At 34.9% G+C, this 16,756-nt stretch overlaps 1 protein-coding gene across 8 annotated transcripts in view; it reads right to left on the bottom strand.

Moving 5' to 3' along the window:
* The window catches only part of ctrip (E3 ubiquitin-protein ligase ctrip), an 817,513-nt gene that overhangs the window by 294,191 nt on the left and 506,566 nt on the right, over nt 1-16,756 (bottom strand). For all 8 annotated transcript variants that reach the window (XM_090413730.1, XM_090413731.1, XM_090413729.1 and 5 more), the window contains one exon: nt 12,196-12,302. In XM_090413730.1, coding sequence (XP_090269856.1) covers nt 12,196-12,302 — 107 coding nt within the window. The remainder of the gene's footprint in view (nt 1-12,195; nt 12,303-16,756) is intronic.

Here is a 16,756-nt window from a genome sequence, read left to right as displayed (position 1 = left end):
ACCAACACCATGTTCCAACATAAAAATGTGCACAAATTCACATGGAGAGAAGAGGCTAGGAATAAGAAAAGTCTCATTGACTATGTCATTGTTGATAGTGATGTTTTCTCCCTGGTGCAGGACACCAGAGTGTACAGAGAATTTGAAATTGGAAGTGATCACCATTTAATCATGAGCAAGATAAAATTGAATTTCATATTGAAAAGAATAACATGTAAGAAAGTTTTAAAGCGAATAAAAGTTGAGCAGCTCTCAGATGTGAACTGTAGACTAAAATACACAAAGATTATTGAAAAAAAATGAAAGAGTTTGAGAACAGGAATCAAACCTTAGAGTTTCAGTGGCAAACTCTGAAGAAAACATTGATTGATTCTGCCAGAGAGGCATGTGGTGAGGTTGTCTGTAAGGATAAAAAAATCAGAACTCCCTGGTGGACACAAGAAGTTAAAGAGGCAGTGAAGGAAAAGGAGAAAGCATATCAAAAGTTCCTGACAAATAAGTCAGCTTGTGCTCTTAGAGAATATAGAGACAAATGCAAGAATGCTAAACACTGTGTAAAACTAGCTAATCAAAAGTCATGGGAGGTCTTTGGCAAGAATATAGAAAATAAATATCAAGAAAGTGGCAAAATATTCTGGAGGTTGTTGAAGAAGTTTAGGAATGGAGGAAAGAGTGCTGTAAAAGCAGTTAGAGATGATAAATGTGACATGAAAACGGAAGAAAAAGATATCCTTAAAGTATGGAGTAATTACTTTGAAAAACTGCTAAATGAAACAAGCAGTGATGACAGCACAGTGGTAAAAAAACACTGCCCAGACATGCAGTCAGGAATACATATCCATACTTGAAGTAGAAAAAGCCATCAAAGGCTTGAAATGTGGAAAGGCAGCAAGAGTAGATGATATTCGACCAGAAATGTTGAAGTATGGTGGTATAAGAGTCTTACAGTGGCGCCACTGCATAGTTCAAAAAGCATGGGCAGAGGGATGAATTCCTGATGATTGGAGTAGAGCTCTCATAGTACCCATATATAAAAAGGGAAATAAAACGGAATGTGAGAAATACAGAGGTATTTCCCTACTGAGTGTGCCTGGCAAAATCTATGCAAGTATACTTGAGAAACGGTTGAGAAGAATTGTGGAAGAAAAGCTTGGTGAAGAACAAGCTGGATTCAGGCCAAATAGAGGCTGTCAGGATCAGATCTTCACTTTACAACAAATAGTCGAGAAAGCATGGGAATATAACAAAGATCTGTATTTAAGTTTTGTCGATTTGGAAAAGGCATATGACAAGGTGCCAAGAGAGAAGCTATTCAATACACTGCAGTTATATGGTGCCAATGGGGTATTATATCAAGTAATACTTAGTCTTTATTTGAGTTGTAAGTCAGCAGTTAGAATTGAAGTACAGGAAGATGGTTTAATGTTAAATCTGGTGTGAGACAAGGATGTACATTATCCCCTCTGTTATTCATTATCTATATGCTTTCTTTTAGGCTTGCACGGTGATCCGAATGCATTTTTGGAAATTATGGAGACAACTACCGTGTTTTAATAAAAACTTTAGTTTAATATTACAAAAATTTTACAATTCGACGTTTCTACCTTTATGTCAAGGTCATCTTCTGGAGCGTGTATATTTGTACGCTCCAGAAGATGACCTTGACATAAAAGTCGAAATGTCGAATTGTAAAATTTTAGTAATATTAAACTAAAGTTTTTATTGAAACACGGTAGTTGTCTCCATAATTTCCAAAAATGCATTATCTATATGGATCACATAATGAAGGAAAATGGCAAAATATTCTGGAGGTTGTTAAAGAAGCTTAGGAATGGAGGAAAGAGTGCTGTAAAAGGAGTTAGAGATGATAAAGGTGACATGAATATGGGACAAAAGATATCCTTGAAGTATGGAGTAATTATTTTGAAAAACTGCTAAATGAAACAAGCAGTGATGATATCATATAAACATGATATCAAAATTGGAGATGTTAATGTCAGCGCTTTGCTTTATGCAGATGATGTTATACTTCTAAATAAATCTGCTACAAGTCTGCAAGATTCTCTGACTAAATTGAATAGCTGTTGTAATAGAAATGGTACGAAGGTTAGCAATAAAAAGACAAAGACAATGAAAATAGGCAGAATCATTGAAAATGTCAACTGTGTTGTGAATGGAGAACCTGTGGAACAAGTAAAACATTTCAGCTATTTAGGCACGATTTTTATTGAAGATGGTAAATTAAATATAGAAATAGACAACAGAATCAGCAAAGCTGGTATGGTGGGAAGTCAATTGAATAAATTCATATGGAATAAGAGAGAAATTAGTCGGAACACTAAATTAGCTGTATACAAGACAGTGTTCAAACCAGTTTTAACTTATGGATCTGAGAGCTTGGTCAGAAGTAAAACACTTGACCAAAGACTAGAGACCACAGATATTAGAGTCCTGAGAAAGATTATAGGCGTGAACAGATGGCATCAATGGAATTATCATATTAAAAACGAGGATATTAGGAAAGAACTTGACATTGTCAGCATCCAGGAATGCATTAGCAGAGCTAATCTCAGGTGGTATGGTCACTTAAACAGAATGGGCGAGGAAAGATTAGCAAAACAAGTGTTCTCTGCCAGGTTAGCAGCAAAACGACCCAGAGGAAGACCAAGATATAGGTGGATTGATACGGTACAAAGTGCCTTAGACGATAGAAATATAAGATCTGATAATGTTGGAGTCTTGACAAGTAACAGACTGATTTGGAAGAAAATTGTAGATAGGAAATTAATTATGATTTAATTTTTTTCATGTAGTACTATCATATTCTGTACACCCCTTGAGGGTACATGGCAGGAATTTGATGAAGATGATATCATCATTCAAGAATTTGTGAGTAGAGTTAATCTAAGACGGCATCATTTAGATTATCAGGAAAATGATCCACAGGAAGACCAAAATCTGAGATGAGTGATGCTATTCAAACACTAAAATATCCCTATGTAAGAATGTTACCAATCTGACCAATAATTAATTTGAAACAATATTGTTGGCAGGAAACTAGTACTAATGTAAACTATATCTTGTAAATCCCCCCACACCTTGAGGGATGCATAAAGAAATGATTATGGAGTCAACTTTGGAATTGATCAGGATACTATACGTCTAACGTTTGCAATCTTTGATCAACTGTTTTGTTTACAAGTGAAGTCTCAGCTTCATAATTCACCCCACCCTTTTAGTAATTCCATACATGGAGATAGTTCAATGTATAATACATTAGTAGTGTGCACAAATGTTGAAGAGAAAGAAGAAAATTGCCAATATTGGTAAAATGGTTTGAACACTGTTTTATATACCATTAGTTTGGTATAATAGTTGATTTCTCTGAATCTATAAGTTTATCAAACTCAATTCCTACCATACTAGCCTAGGTCATTCTATCCACTGCTGCTTTTACATAGAGTATTACATAAACCAAAATATTAATGCCCTATCATCACAAATTTAATAATAAGAAGAATGCACTGCAATGTTTATGCTCATCATTTGCCTATCTTGTGAAAAATTCACTCCCAAAAATATACACAGTCAAGATTAGATATAAATCCAATACATGACAGGCAGAAGAACCTATAGCACTACAGTGCCATGTGTGAAGTGCAGGTGAGTATCGGAAAAGAGGAAATCTAATGCCATTTTCTTGAGGAGTTGAAGGGGTACTTGTTGAGAAACACTTATGAGGAAGGCTGTTCCAGATGGACTGAAAAAGAGGTTAGGCATTGATTTTTGATTTGATTTTTATGGCACAAAAACATCAAAGGTCATACTGTGCCAAGACAAAGCTTACAGTAGTACATATGGTAAACAGTTCATAGGACAATCACAAACATCCAAACCCTTGGCAGGATTCGCCCATAGCTTCTCGTCTGGAAAGTGGATATGCAAACCACTCGGCCAACCATGCAGGCAGAAGTTAGGCAGTTACTGCTCTTATTATAAAAGGTCTTAAATAGAAAGCAGAGGAATGATAGCCTGGAGCAGTTACTATGGAAGTACCTGTGAGATGGTCCAATTGAGTCATTGTTGAATTGCTTTCCTTTCAAAGAATCAAGAATTTTTAGGTATGTTTTGGGTGCACCAGCTCAAACATAAACAATATTTCTAAGGATTTAGGATTTGTACAGATTAGTTAGATGGATAAAAAGAAGAATCATTAACAAAACAAACAGTGCGTAGTTTTTTTAGAGGCTGAAATCTAAGATCATTTCAAGGAGCAATGCCTGATCCTGTTTGGTGATGTGAATTACTGAGGGTAAGAGTGAGTGAGGTGAGATCTCTTTTGAAAGAAAAAAGAGAAGACTGACCTTTGGTAGCATTAAAGGCGACCAAGCTTATCCTCATTCCACTGAAGTATGGTAAGATCAGTGTTTAAGGCACTGGATGCAGACAGTCTTAAGGCCTGGGAAAGATTAGTGGTGGCAACTGAAAATATGTTATTTATAGGAGAAAGAGGATAGGTGAGAGAAAAGGGTGCTGAGGCATTTCTCATTGGTGGAGGAGCCATCCACCATGACATGCAATGAATGCCCTGAGAGCAAGCTTTCTACCCAATTACAGAGATTGGCAGGCAGAATGTCTCTCTCTGCTAGATTTATGAGGTTGTTCATAAAAAAAAAAAAAACAGGTAAAAGAAAGAGCCCGAGAGTACATTGCAGTGTTATTATGGTCACGCCGGCATTCGATGACGATCATTTCCTCTGTGATCTCTGTTACGCTTTTGAGTAGTGTCTGTTGATCTACACAGCAATCACTGTGTTCAATGCAAGCGCCGAGCGAGCGGCTTCTGGCACTCTGTTTCGAATTAATGAGTTTGCTGCCTCTGTGACTGAGATTTCTAATGAAGTTGAAGCCAATTCCTGCACAGTTCATCCACACCGGATGGGATCGAGGTGAACTGCTCCTCAGTACGAGGTCAGAACGACATCGGTACCTGCGATGTAGTGTACCATGGTGCTCCATAAGACGGAGCACCACGTCTGCGATGCAGTCAAAACCAAGCGAAACTCTGCCCACCCTTTAAAAAAAAACCGTGTTTAAACTTCACACACATCTTGCCTACCCAATAATTCTCCCACATCTTTGTATCCCCAACATTTCCAACCCCCCCCTTCTTTCAGTCATACCCTTCTTTCTGGCACTCTGTTTCGAATTAATGAGTTTGCTACCTCTGTGACTGAGATTTCTAATGAAGTTGAAGCCAATTCCTGCACAGTTCATCCACACCGGATGGGATCGAGGTGAACTGCTCCTCAGTACGAGGTCAGAACGGCATCGGTACCTGCGATGTAGTGTACCATGGTGCTCCATAAGACGGAGCACCACGTCTGCGATGCAGTCAAAACCAAGCGAAACTCTGCCCACCCTTTAAAAAAAAACCGTGTTTAAACTTCACACACATCTTGCCTACCCAATAATTCTCCCACATCTTTGTATCCCCAACATTTCCAACCCCCCCCTTCTTTCAGTCATACTTTAACAGCAGATAAATGTATATCACCATATGCCAGATGCTGCTGAATAAGAAGACAACCAGCAACATCCTACAAAGGTATGTCTGAATTATTCTTTCTATATATTCTTCATATATCTATCTTTAAAATATCAGTAATGCCCTAAAAATTGAGTAAAAAGCCAATGACATTATTTAAAAAAATAGTGGTACTCCTAAACAAAAATAGGTTAAATAGCCATAAAAAAATATTTACTTAGAGGAGTAACATGGAAAATTTTCCAGAAATAATACCTAATCTAAAAGAATCATTGGCTCCTAAGACTAAAGGATGACAATTTTCTAACCAAGATTTGATTCCAGACATGATCAAATACTAATGTCAAGAGCAACAGCATATATTAGACACATATTAACAATATAGTAATTTTATTGCTGAAAATATTTCAACCAGAAACCAACTGATCATCAGTGTAACAGCATATTCACATAGTGAAGCTGGAACAAAGAATGTTAATCCTATTTACAGAGCTGAGCCATGTGCCACCTAGTGAGTGGTTACAAGAAAAAAAGGTTAAGGCCCAAATTTAAAATTAGGTCATTTGAAATAAAATTAATATTAATTATAAAAAATTAATAATAATAAATTGGGGAAGGGGGGGGGACACTATTGCTTGTCATTTATGAAGATGAGATTTCCCAAATCTTGGCAATAGAGTGATTTTCCAAACATTATCAGATGAGTTTCCTCCAGACATAGTTGAACAGTTCGACTTTGTCATGCACTCATGCTATTTCATCTGCAGAAACCAATTCTACAGATTCAGCTGCCATAGGAAGCCTTTTGTGACCAGTGCTTGCTAATTTTTACTTAGAGAATTTTGAAAAATCTCTATACTCTTCGATACAACACCAACCTTCCTTTTGTGTTGGCCATATGGCCAGACTCAGATGAATCTCTACTTACCTTTAAACCAAAATCTACATCCACACATCAACTTCACTATGGAAAAAGGAGAGACAATTAGACTTCCTGAATGTCCTCCTTTCCCATATCCCCCTCTGGAATACTTCCTACTTTTATTCACCCATAAACCTACCTTCACAGGCCACTACACACAGCAAAATTCACCACATCATCCATTTCGAGGTTTGAACCACATTTGAAGATGCCAACTAGGCACCTTCAAATCTTTGCTGAACAGAGCATATGTTATCTGCTCTAATTCCCAAGCTCTCCAACAAGAATTGAGCACCATCCAATTCATCTTACTACAAATGGTTTCACCTCAAGGAAGTCTAAATTCATTTTGGACTCTTAAGAGAGCCCATCTCCAAAAACCCCGAACCTGTATGGCAAGTCCCTATCCCATATATCACAGCCATCTCTGAGATGATTGCTAAGATCCTGAAAGGATATAATTTAGTTTCTAGATTTTTCTCCATCAATAAAATCTCCTTTTGGTTACCATCCACAAAAGATAAACAGCCCCCCTCCCAAACATGGTGTTTACCAAGTTCTGTGTGAATCCCTCTGCTCATACTTGGGACAGACATTTTATTGAAAAAACAAATAAACCTGAAAAATCAGGCCTTATTCAGCATGGAGTGGACATTGACCATGATATCCCATGGTCCACGCCTAGGTTTCAGCAGTTATTTAAAAATAGACACTGAAGCACTTCTACACCAACCAAATTTAAAATCTGAATGACTGTCTATTGTCAAGATTTGAGTCTCATCATCATAAATGACAAGCAATAGTGTTTCTCCCAATTTATGATTATTAATTTTTTCTAGTTTTTAAAATTAAATTTAATATATGTGTTCATTATCTAATTAAATTTAATTATTTCAGGTGACTTAATTTAAAATATGGGCCTTAATCTTATTTTATTGTAACTACTCACCAGGAGGCATCAGGCACATGGCTCAGCTCTGCAAATTATTATTATACGGGCACCTCCATGGAGTTCTTTGACGTCTCTTCTTTATTCACAAATGTCCCACTCAAGGAAACTTTAGAGCTAATCCAAGCTAAATTTTCTCTTGATATCTCAGCCCTATTTCAGTTCACAATGAACTCAGGCTATTTCGTTTGGCAGGGAAAATTCTACAAACAAATAGAGGGGACAGCCATGGGTTCACCACTCTCCCCACCCTTGGCCAATTTCTTTATGGAGACCTTTGAAGAAAAAGTCTTAGCCTCTACCCCACAAAAACCAACCATATGGCTTCGCTAAGTTGATGACATGTTCGCTATTTGGCCACATGGCTCTGAAACACTTCTCTCCATCTTAACACACTTAAACAACTAACACCCCACAATCAAGTTCACCCTGGAAAAAGAGGAAAACAACAGCCTCCCTTTCCTAGACACACTGGTCACCTGCCAGCCTAATGGAACCTTGATTTTCTTAGTTTACAGAAAACCCATCCATACAGGCAGATACATTCACCAACAACCCCCCACACACACACAACAACATGGAGTGGTGAAAACACTATACAACAGGGCTAAACTAATCTGTTCAAATGACTTGGCCCTAAACACTGAACTAAATCACATCCTCAACACTTTCTCAGCCAATGGCTACCCCCCCCCCCCCAAAATCCCCAAAATATTAGAACCTACAAACCACAGGTCCCATTCCACAACAAGGATTACTCTAAATCCAGCACCTCGGAAAAGATTACCAAAATCTTAAAAAAACACGATCTGACCTCCTGTTATAGACCTTGCAGAAAATTGGCATCCCTTATCCGCTCCACTAAAGACCAACCACTTCCCCTAGACCTACCTGGTGTATACCAGGTCCCTTGCAGTTGTAAACTGTCTTACTTTGGCCAAACAGGCAGGACAGCGAATATCAGAATTTCTGAACACAAGGACTACATCCGTTTACAAGTACAGCCATTCTGGTCTTGCAACCTTGACCAGATGACTTGTTATGTCACAGAAATTATTCTGTAGGTATTTATAGAAATTCATTGTAGGTATTTGGATCATAAAAGTGGAAACAATAGTCTCACCATGGAAAGGAAAACAACGTTCTGGAGATTATCCCACCTGGTACCTTCATAGTGCCAAAGGACACAAGGTGTGGAACAGCTAGAAAGAGGAGATTCTCTCTCTCTCTCTCTCTCTCTCTCTGTGTGTGAGAGAGAGAGAGACTTGCCAAAGATCTGGGTTACTGAGATCAGAGGATTAAGGTGATCTCTGTGTGGAAGGAGAACTGATTAAGAAAAGATCAAGGGTAAATAGAAGAGTTTGGTATGAAAATCAGCAACAACAATACAAAGAAAATAGGCAGAAACATTGAAAATATCACCTGCATCATGAATGAAGAATCTGTAATACAAGTAAAACATTTCAGTTACTTAAGCACAATATTTAGTGAAGATGGTAAATTAAATATGTAAATAGATAACAGAATCAACAAAGCTAGTATGGTAAGAAGTCAACTGAATATATTTATATGGAATAAGAGAGAAATTAGTCAAAACACTAAAGTAGCTGTATACAAGACAGTGTTCAAACCAATTTTAAGTTATGGATCTGAGAGATGGGGTTAGAAATAAAAGATTTCAACAAAGACTAGAGAACACAGATAGAGTCCTGAGAAAGATTAGGGGGGTGAAGAGATGACATCAATGGTAATATCATATTAAAAACAAGGATATTAGGAAAGAACTTGACATTGTTAGCAGAGCTAACATCATGGGGTATGGTCATTTAAACAGAATAGGAGAGGAAAGAAAGATTAGCAAAACAAGTGTTCTTTGCCAGGTTGGCATGAAAAAGACCCAGAGGAAGACCAAGATATAGATGGATCAATACAGTAAAAAGTGCCTTAGAAGACAGAAATATAAGATCTGATAATGATGGTGTCTTGACCTTCATGTAGTACTATCATGATATCCTGTATTCCCCTTGAGGGTACATGTCAGGAATTTGATGACGATGATGAAGTAGGATAGTAGAGAGGTTATCAGATCTATAATTAATTCACTGCTAACTGTGAATACTTCTGCATCTTGTTCAACATTCAAAATGATGGCAATGGAAAAGAGAAGTCAACTTGGATTGTAGACATTACAATAACTACACTACTGGATAGATATATGAATTGAAGAAAGTTGAGTTTCAAGGTGAAGGTCAGAGTAGTTTTGGAAGTTGGAGTGGCAAATAGAGTAAATGAATTAACTGACTGGAGCAAGTAAATGTTAAGTCAGAGGATTCTAAATTTGGCATTTTTCCACAAGTGATGTCTAAATCTCATAATTTAGACAACGTTCATAATTTAACATTTTACTTCATGGAGAATTTCATACTATTAACCGACAAAATATTCATTGCAGATATATCTAAATACAATGATAATCTTATATGTCATTTATGTTGGTGATTATGCATGGGTTTGGCAAAATATAAGTCCCCCCCCCCCCAAGTAATTTTAGCATGTTCTGTTTGATTTTTTTCTTTTTTCTCGAAATTAGGTTTTGAGTAGGTTTATTTTAATAACAATGGCATAATCTCTCCCACCACCACCACAGAGAGCGAGAGACCAGTCCTCTTACAATAATATTAACTTGACAGTGCCTCTACATATCACTACTCAGACCTGCTAACCCATCCAGACACAACCTAGATATGTCATGGATGAGATGGGGGGGGGGGGGGGTCAGAACACTGCCTGACTCAATATCAACAGGCTTGGGCCCATACTATCACATCTAGCTTGTAGCAAAATGTATAGCTGGGTTTCTTTGTCTCTTGGCAACGAAAGGGATAATAATGAGCTAATCTGTACTAAATGAAACTCCTTTTTACCAATAAAGTAGGAAAAGATAGAACATATTATAATGAGAGCTTCATTAGGTGATAGATGAAAGAAACTTGACATTTTCCTCTAATAGAAGATACAATTTGTTTTTTAATTGGTAATACTGTCATTAATTAGATTTAGTTTATAATACAATTTTAATTAAATGTGTAGTGTTTGAGTTAGTGTGCATTTCTAAAATGCTCAGTTATTATAGTGCAACTAATGATGGCAAAGTGTAATTGGATAATGGTAGCCAAGGTGTCAATTACTCAAGGAATTCAATGTGTGGGACTTGAGATACAGTGTTTGTTGCAACATATTTACCATTAAACATGAAAGGTTTGCGGATAAGTGAAAATAGTGAGAGATACTGAAGTGTTACAAAAGTGCATGTGTCAAAAGAAAGACAGTGTAGCAAATGTTCTTGAAAAAAATCATGAAAATGTTAGTGAAAAGAATAAGGTGAATAAGATACGAATGCCATATGAAAAGGACAGTACGAAAACACTGAAAGATGAAAATAGTGAAGAGGCTTTAATAAAACAAATAAGCTTATGCAGTCTTTCAGAGGACAAAGTATTAACCAGACCAAACAGAAAAGTAACCAGCAACTGGTATAACCAAGCAGAGTAAGGAGACAATACCATATGGTGATTCCATGATTAGAGGAGTGAAAAATAATTTTACTTCACTGGTGCAAAGATTAAAGATAGTGATACAGTTAGAATGAAACAAGCGAAAGTAAGAGTTAATAATTTTGGCTAGAACAAATGAATTAAAAGATGAAAAGTATGGATTGCGAGAGAATATAAAAGTAACTGGAAAAAATGAAAAAGAAGAGCAAGAAAAAACTAAATGTGGATAATATAAAATGAACTAATTAATGGTAAAAAATGTTCATTTAAGTTTCATAAGCATCTGTCTTCGGCATAAAATTGGGAGAGAATGACATCGCCAATCGATCAGTTGTTTGTTTCCACATCACAGCATTTGTTGTATTCTCTCAATTGCAACTACATGAAATGACGTCACAACAGCCAGGTATCACAAACAGCAACGAGAGGTTTTTTCAGTAATGGTGGACTAGATACATTTATTTGTGGATGGAGTTTCTTTTCCACTCGATTATTTCATTGCACTCAGTATAAAAAAAGGAGTATTTTAATTCCAACAATGTAGGAAGGTATGTATGTTTTGCCAATTCTTCATGCTACTAAATGATATACTATTTTCACCAATCACTTGAACCATGAGGCATGGTCAGGTTTCATGGCCTTGCTAGTCATCTAATAGTGAAGCTATGGACGCTGCTACTATATTATTTTTAAAGTTGAATATCATTTCAACATAAATTTATCAACATAATGATAATTTATACATCTTTTATTTCATTTTCAGTTATCTAAATCAATAATATTTTCTGTAGGCAAAAATGCAGATTCCTGAGAAACCAAGTTATTATTTGGTCATGGCATGGAAGCGATTAGTCCAACATAGAAAGTGAAGATGAAATGAGATTGAATACCCTTGTATTAAAAGTACACTGAATTATGACAGCTTGAATTAAATGGTATTATTTACTGCAGCTTGTTTTCAAATATCAAGATCCAAAAATTTATCAGCAAATATATAGTTATAACCTAAATGGTATTGCTATTACAGTTATTTTAAAACTTTTAAATGGTATACATATATACATCAGAAGGCAATTTAATAATTATACATTTAATATTTTCATGCGAATAAATGTTATTTAATTGTGATGTAACACATGTCTGATGTAATTATGAAGCTGTTTATATTGAAAATTGAAATTTCATCTGAAAATTCTAGCTGATTTCAAATATAATTACTTACCTTGAGACAGCCTGATTTTTCAATACATTTTTAAGCAGATCAGGAGGTGCAAAATATATCATTCTGAGCAAGGCTCTTAAGCATTTATGTCTAACAGCTGGTCCTGCCTAAAAATTTTCAAAATTAACTAAATTTCACCTGCTAACAAACAAAATCATTAAACAAAATGCAAAGAAGTTTTATAACTGTGCACACAATCAATTTCAATTGTAAGAGGCACTACTTCAGTAAAATAAAACTTGATATTACATGCTATACCTTGTAATAAAGGAATTCCTTATCAAGCTTTCATTTTTGAAATTATGGATTCTACAACCGTGTTAAAATAACTCTTTTTATTATCCCGACGTCTCAATCTTCATATCAAGATCATTATCTGGAGCATATATAAATATACAAGACAAGCTGCATTACATTTCAAACCGTAAGCTAGAGAAACAATGATTTGATCCCATGCTACTCGTTGGCATGACCTCTAGTGGAAAAAAAAAAAAAAAAAAAAAAAAACATCAAGCTAGATTTAATTTACGATTACATGCATAATAAACATTCTTTCTTATAGATTTCTTTCTTTGACAGTGATGTCCTATTTTTTTATTATTAAAGTTATTTTAGATTTAGGATTCTGGATTTTCTACAGTCCTGTTTATAGTTGTTCATAGAGAGGTTCATAGAGAGGACTGTAGAAAATCCAGAATCCTAAATCTAAAATAACTTTAATAATTAAAAAATAGGACATCACTGTCAAAGAAAAAAATCTATAAGAAAGAATGTTTATTCATGTTGTAATTTATAAATAATTTTATTATTTTTTTAAAATCAAAAATAACAATTGTAATAATAGAAATAGGACATCATTGTAACTGGAAGGAAAACCATCTGTGAGAAAGAATGTTTATGCATGTAATCGTAAATGAAATCTAGCTTGATGTAATTTTTTTTTTTTTTTTTTTCACGTCATGCCAGTGAGTAGCATGTGATCAAATCATTGTTTCTCTAGCTTACGGTTTGAAATGTAACGCAGCTTGTCTTGTATATTTATGTATGCTCCAGATGATGATCTTGATATAAAGATCGAAATGTCGGGATAATAAAAAAAGTTATTTCAACACGTTTGTAGAATCCATAATTTCAAAAATGAATGCTGATCACCATGTAACACTAAAAGAAAGGATCCTTATCAAGCTAGAACCATCATTCCAAATAAGGATGCTTATTTTTAGTGGATGCCTATTATTATATTAAATAGTGAGGATCAGAGTAACATATTGTAGTACAGGATTTGTAACGTAAATTTGGGAAAAAAAGCAGTTTCTCTTCAGGAGTGAATTTCCCATTTAATGAATGATGCTAAGAACTCAATCAACAGTTATATGCAATTATTAGCATTCAACAATTGTAGATACTGCTAATATAATATTTTTTTTATACCACAATGTTTTCAAAAGAAAATCCTGGACTATAAAAAATTGATTACTTAATTCTTTTACATTTACACAATGATTATTTGGAATGAGAAGCATCTAACTGATGATAAATTCCACAAAATATAAAAATGTATGGCATAAAATCTAATAAACTTAACAATTCAGTATGCCTCTGTACTTAACAATTCTTGTTAAATGGATAGCTAGAAAAGTAGCGATACACAAAAGCATCAAATTCCTGACATATTTTCTACCGAAATGTTCTACCAAATTTGTTATCTGTCAGGCCACACCAATGACAGATCTTATACTTCAGTATTTTAAGGCATGTCTACCTATTAATCCATCAAGATCTTGGTATTTCAATGGATTATTTTTATGTTAGCATATATTATCATCAATTCCTTAATATGCACTCTCAACAAATGTACGGGATACTGTGACAGTACAACACAATTAAGTTAACAGTGTTATTGTCTAGTCAACAATTTTCCTCCAAAAGTCTATCAGTGGTCAGCACTTCAATACTGTCAGATCTCATATTTCTTGATCTTGACCTTTTCCTAGTGTCTTAGCAACAAACACCTATTTTGCTTTCCTCTCCCATTCTGTTTAAGTAATCATACTGCCTAAGTTTACCACTGCTCCTGCATTCTTGAATGTTAACAAAGTTTCTTCTTAACATCTTAATTTCTAATACAATTCTGCCATATCTGCTAAATATGACAATATTGTATTATTTCATCTTGGAATTATCAGATCTCTTTTCTCTAGTGTTTGACTGTTTTATTTGCAATCAACTCTCACATCTAAGCTAAAAATAGTTTGAATCTGCCCACTTTCTTACTATGAAATTTCGATATCCTTTCTTAATTTCCAAAACTGACCCCTAATTTGTGTTCACCATCAAGTTCTGATTTTTCGAATCTTTTGTAGAACTTCACCGCATGCCTCCCTAGTAGAATAATCGATTTTATTTTGTTTTCAAACTCTTTCCTGCTATCTTGGCATCATATACCAATTCTGTTAAGCCTTTCTCTCCCATTCTGTTAAAATGACCATACAGAGAGTAGCTATGATAACAAAATCCTAAGTAATAAAAAATGTCCATCTCAATTTCTTCATTTTTTATGTTTCTGTCGTTGATTATCTGTTTGCACCCTGTGTTTTTTTTCTTTCCTTTGATCAACTATTTTACTTCTAAACTGAGATCTACAAGTTAAAATTGGTTTGAAGAGTATCTTGTATACAGCTTAAAGTTTTGACTCGTGTGTCTCTAATCCAAATAATCAATTTTGCTTATGCCACTGTCCAATTCCAGATTTGCAATATTTGCTAAAAATTGTGTCTAATGCAGCTATGTTTTCAATGTTCATGGTGATTTTCGTAATCTTTATATTTTTATTTCTGATTTTCATTTTCAAATATTTTGATATTAGTTAATTAAGATTTAGGAGTTCTGTAGAATTACACTGGATTTATTTAAGAATATAACATCTGAGTCTCTAATTTTGATATCAGGTTTAAATGTTGCTTTTCTTCATAATGTGATCCATATAAATTATGATGACAGTAGTTATGGTGCAAATACTTGTTTTATATCTGATTTTTCATCAACCCATCTTCATGTGCTCCCTTCAATTCTAATGCTGATGAATAACATACATAGATGACATATTGCTTGTTATAGTGCTCAATTTCCACTACATAATTCAAAAAGGATCCTTGTTTTATTACCATGACTTCTCAACTATTTGTATTAAACGTAAAATCTGATCTGACCACCCTACATACATACATACATATATATATATATATATATATACATACATACATATATATATATATACATACATACATATATATATACATACATACATATATACATACATACATATATATATACATACATACATACATACATATATATATATATACATACATATATATACATACATATATATACATACATACATATATATATATATACATACATACATACATATATATATATACATACATATATATTTATAAAAATAAATTTAACTGACTAGAACCCGAGAAAGTATAACAAAAACCTTTAATACATCACAACTAGTTTCATCGGTGATCCGACTTCTTCAGGTGAGAAATAAAAACATAAGACATAAAATAACACGGTAAAAAATGAACTTTACAGCTTAATAAAAAGCAGAATAATAACAGTCATATTTGAATAGGTGACCGCGTGCTACCGTTGGCATGAGTAGAATGTGTGCGACAGCTAATTTTTGAGCGCCAGTACTGGATTACTGCGCTATGGGAATCGGGTAAATTGTAGCTAAGATTATTGTTTAAATGTGAAGGGTCCAGAACTATTTCTTTTGATTCGATGATTCTTCTTTCGAATTCATCCTTGCAAATATATAAATTAGTAGTGCGTTCCCAATCAACTTGATGTGGCTGTTCTTCAAGGTTAGAGTTTGCCGAGAAAAGGACATGACTGGAAAGGGCGCTCGCTCGTGCTCTACTGTAGGAGATGTCACGTCTATGTTCCTCAAGACGAAGTGAAACAGATTTGTCTGTCTGGCCAAAATAAGGTCGACCACAGTTGCACAAAACTTTATAAACACCAGGAAAATGCAGATGGTTGTGTTTTGGTTTTGGTCGACTCAGAAAAGAACGAAGTTTTGGCAGCGTAGTATAGTCGGTCTTTATGTTGAATTTTTTCAGAATCTTAGCTAGTTTTGGGGTAAGAGTGCTGATAAAAGGCAACTGTATATGAGTGATTGGGTTGGAGTCATCTTCTTGTCGAGGATGTTGGCGTGGTCTCAAGCGTTTAGTGATGTTACGAGACGAATATCCATTATTTAAGAAGGTGTTTTTCAGGAAGTTAAGCTCTGTTTGAAGGTCTTCTTCTGTGGAAATGAGACATCTTGCTCGATGGGCGAGGGTGGAGATGATGCCCAGTTTCTGAGGTGGGAAGTGATGAGAAGAACCATGTAAATATCTATCAGTGTGGGTGGTTTTTCGAAAAATTGAAAATTTAAGACAGTCAGGAAATCTACTGATCTTTAGATCCAAGAAGGGGAGAACGCCGTTAACCTCTAGTTCAGATGTGAATTTAATGTTTTGATGTTGGTTATTTAAATGGT

Source organism: Typopeltis vanoorti, chromosome 24 (assembly GCF_054136105.1).
Source record: "Typopeltis vanoorti isolate ZY-2024b chromosome 24, IOZ_Tvanoo_1.0, whole genome shotgun sequence".
Taxonomy (NCBI): domain Eukaryota; kingdom Metazoa; phylum Arthropoda; class Arachnida; order Uropygi; family Thelyphonidae; genus Typopeltis; species Typopeltis vanoorti.
Note: the sequence above shows the minus strand (reverse complement) of the source record. Positions and strands in the feature narration are given on the sequence as shown.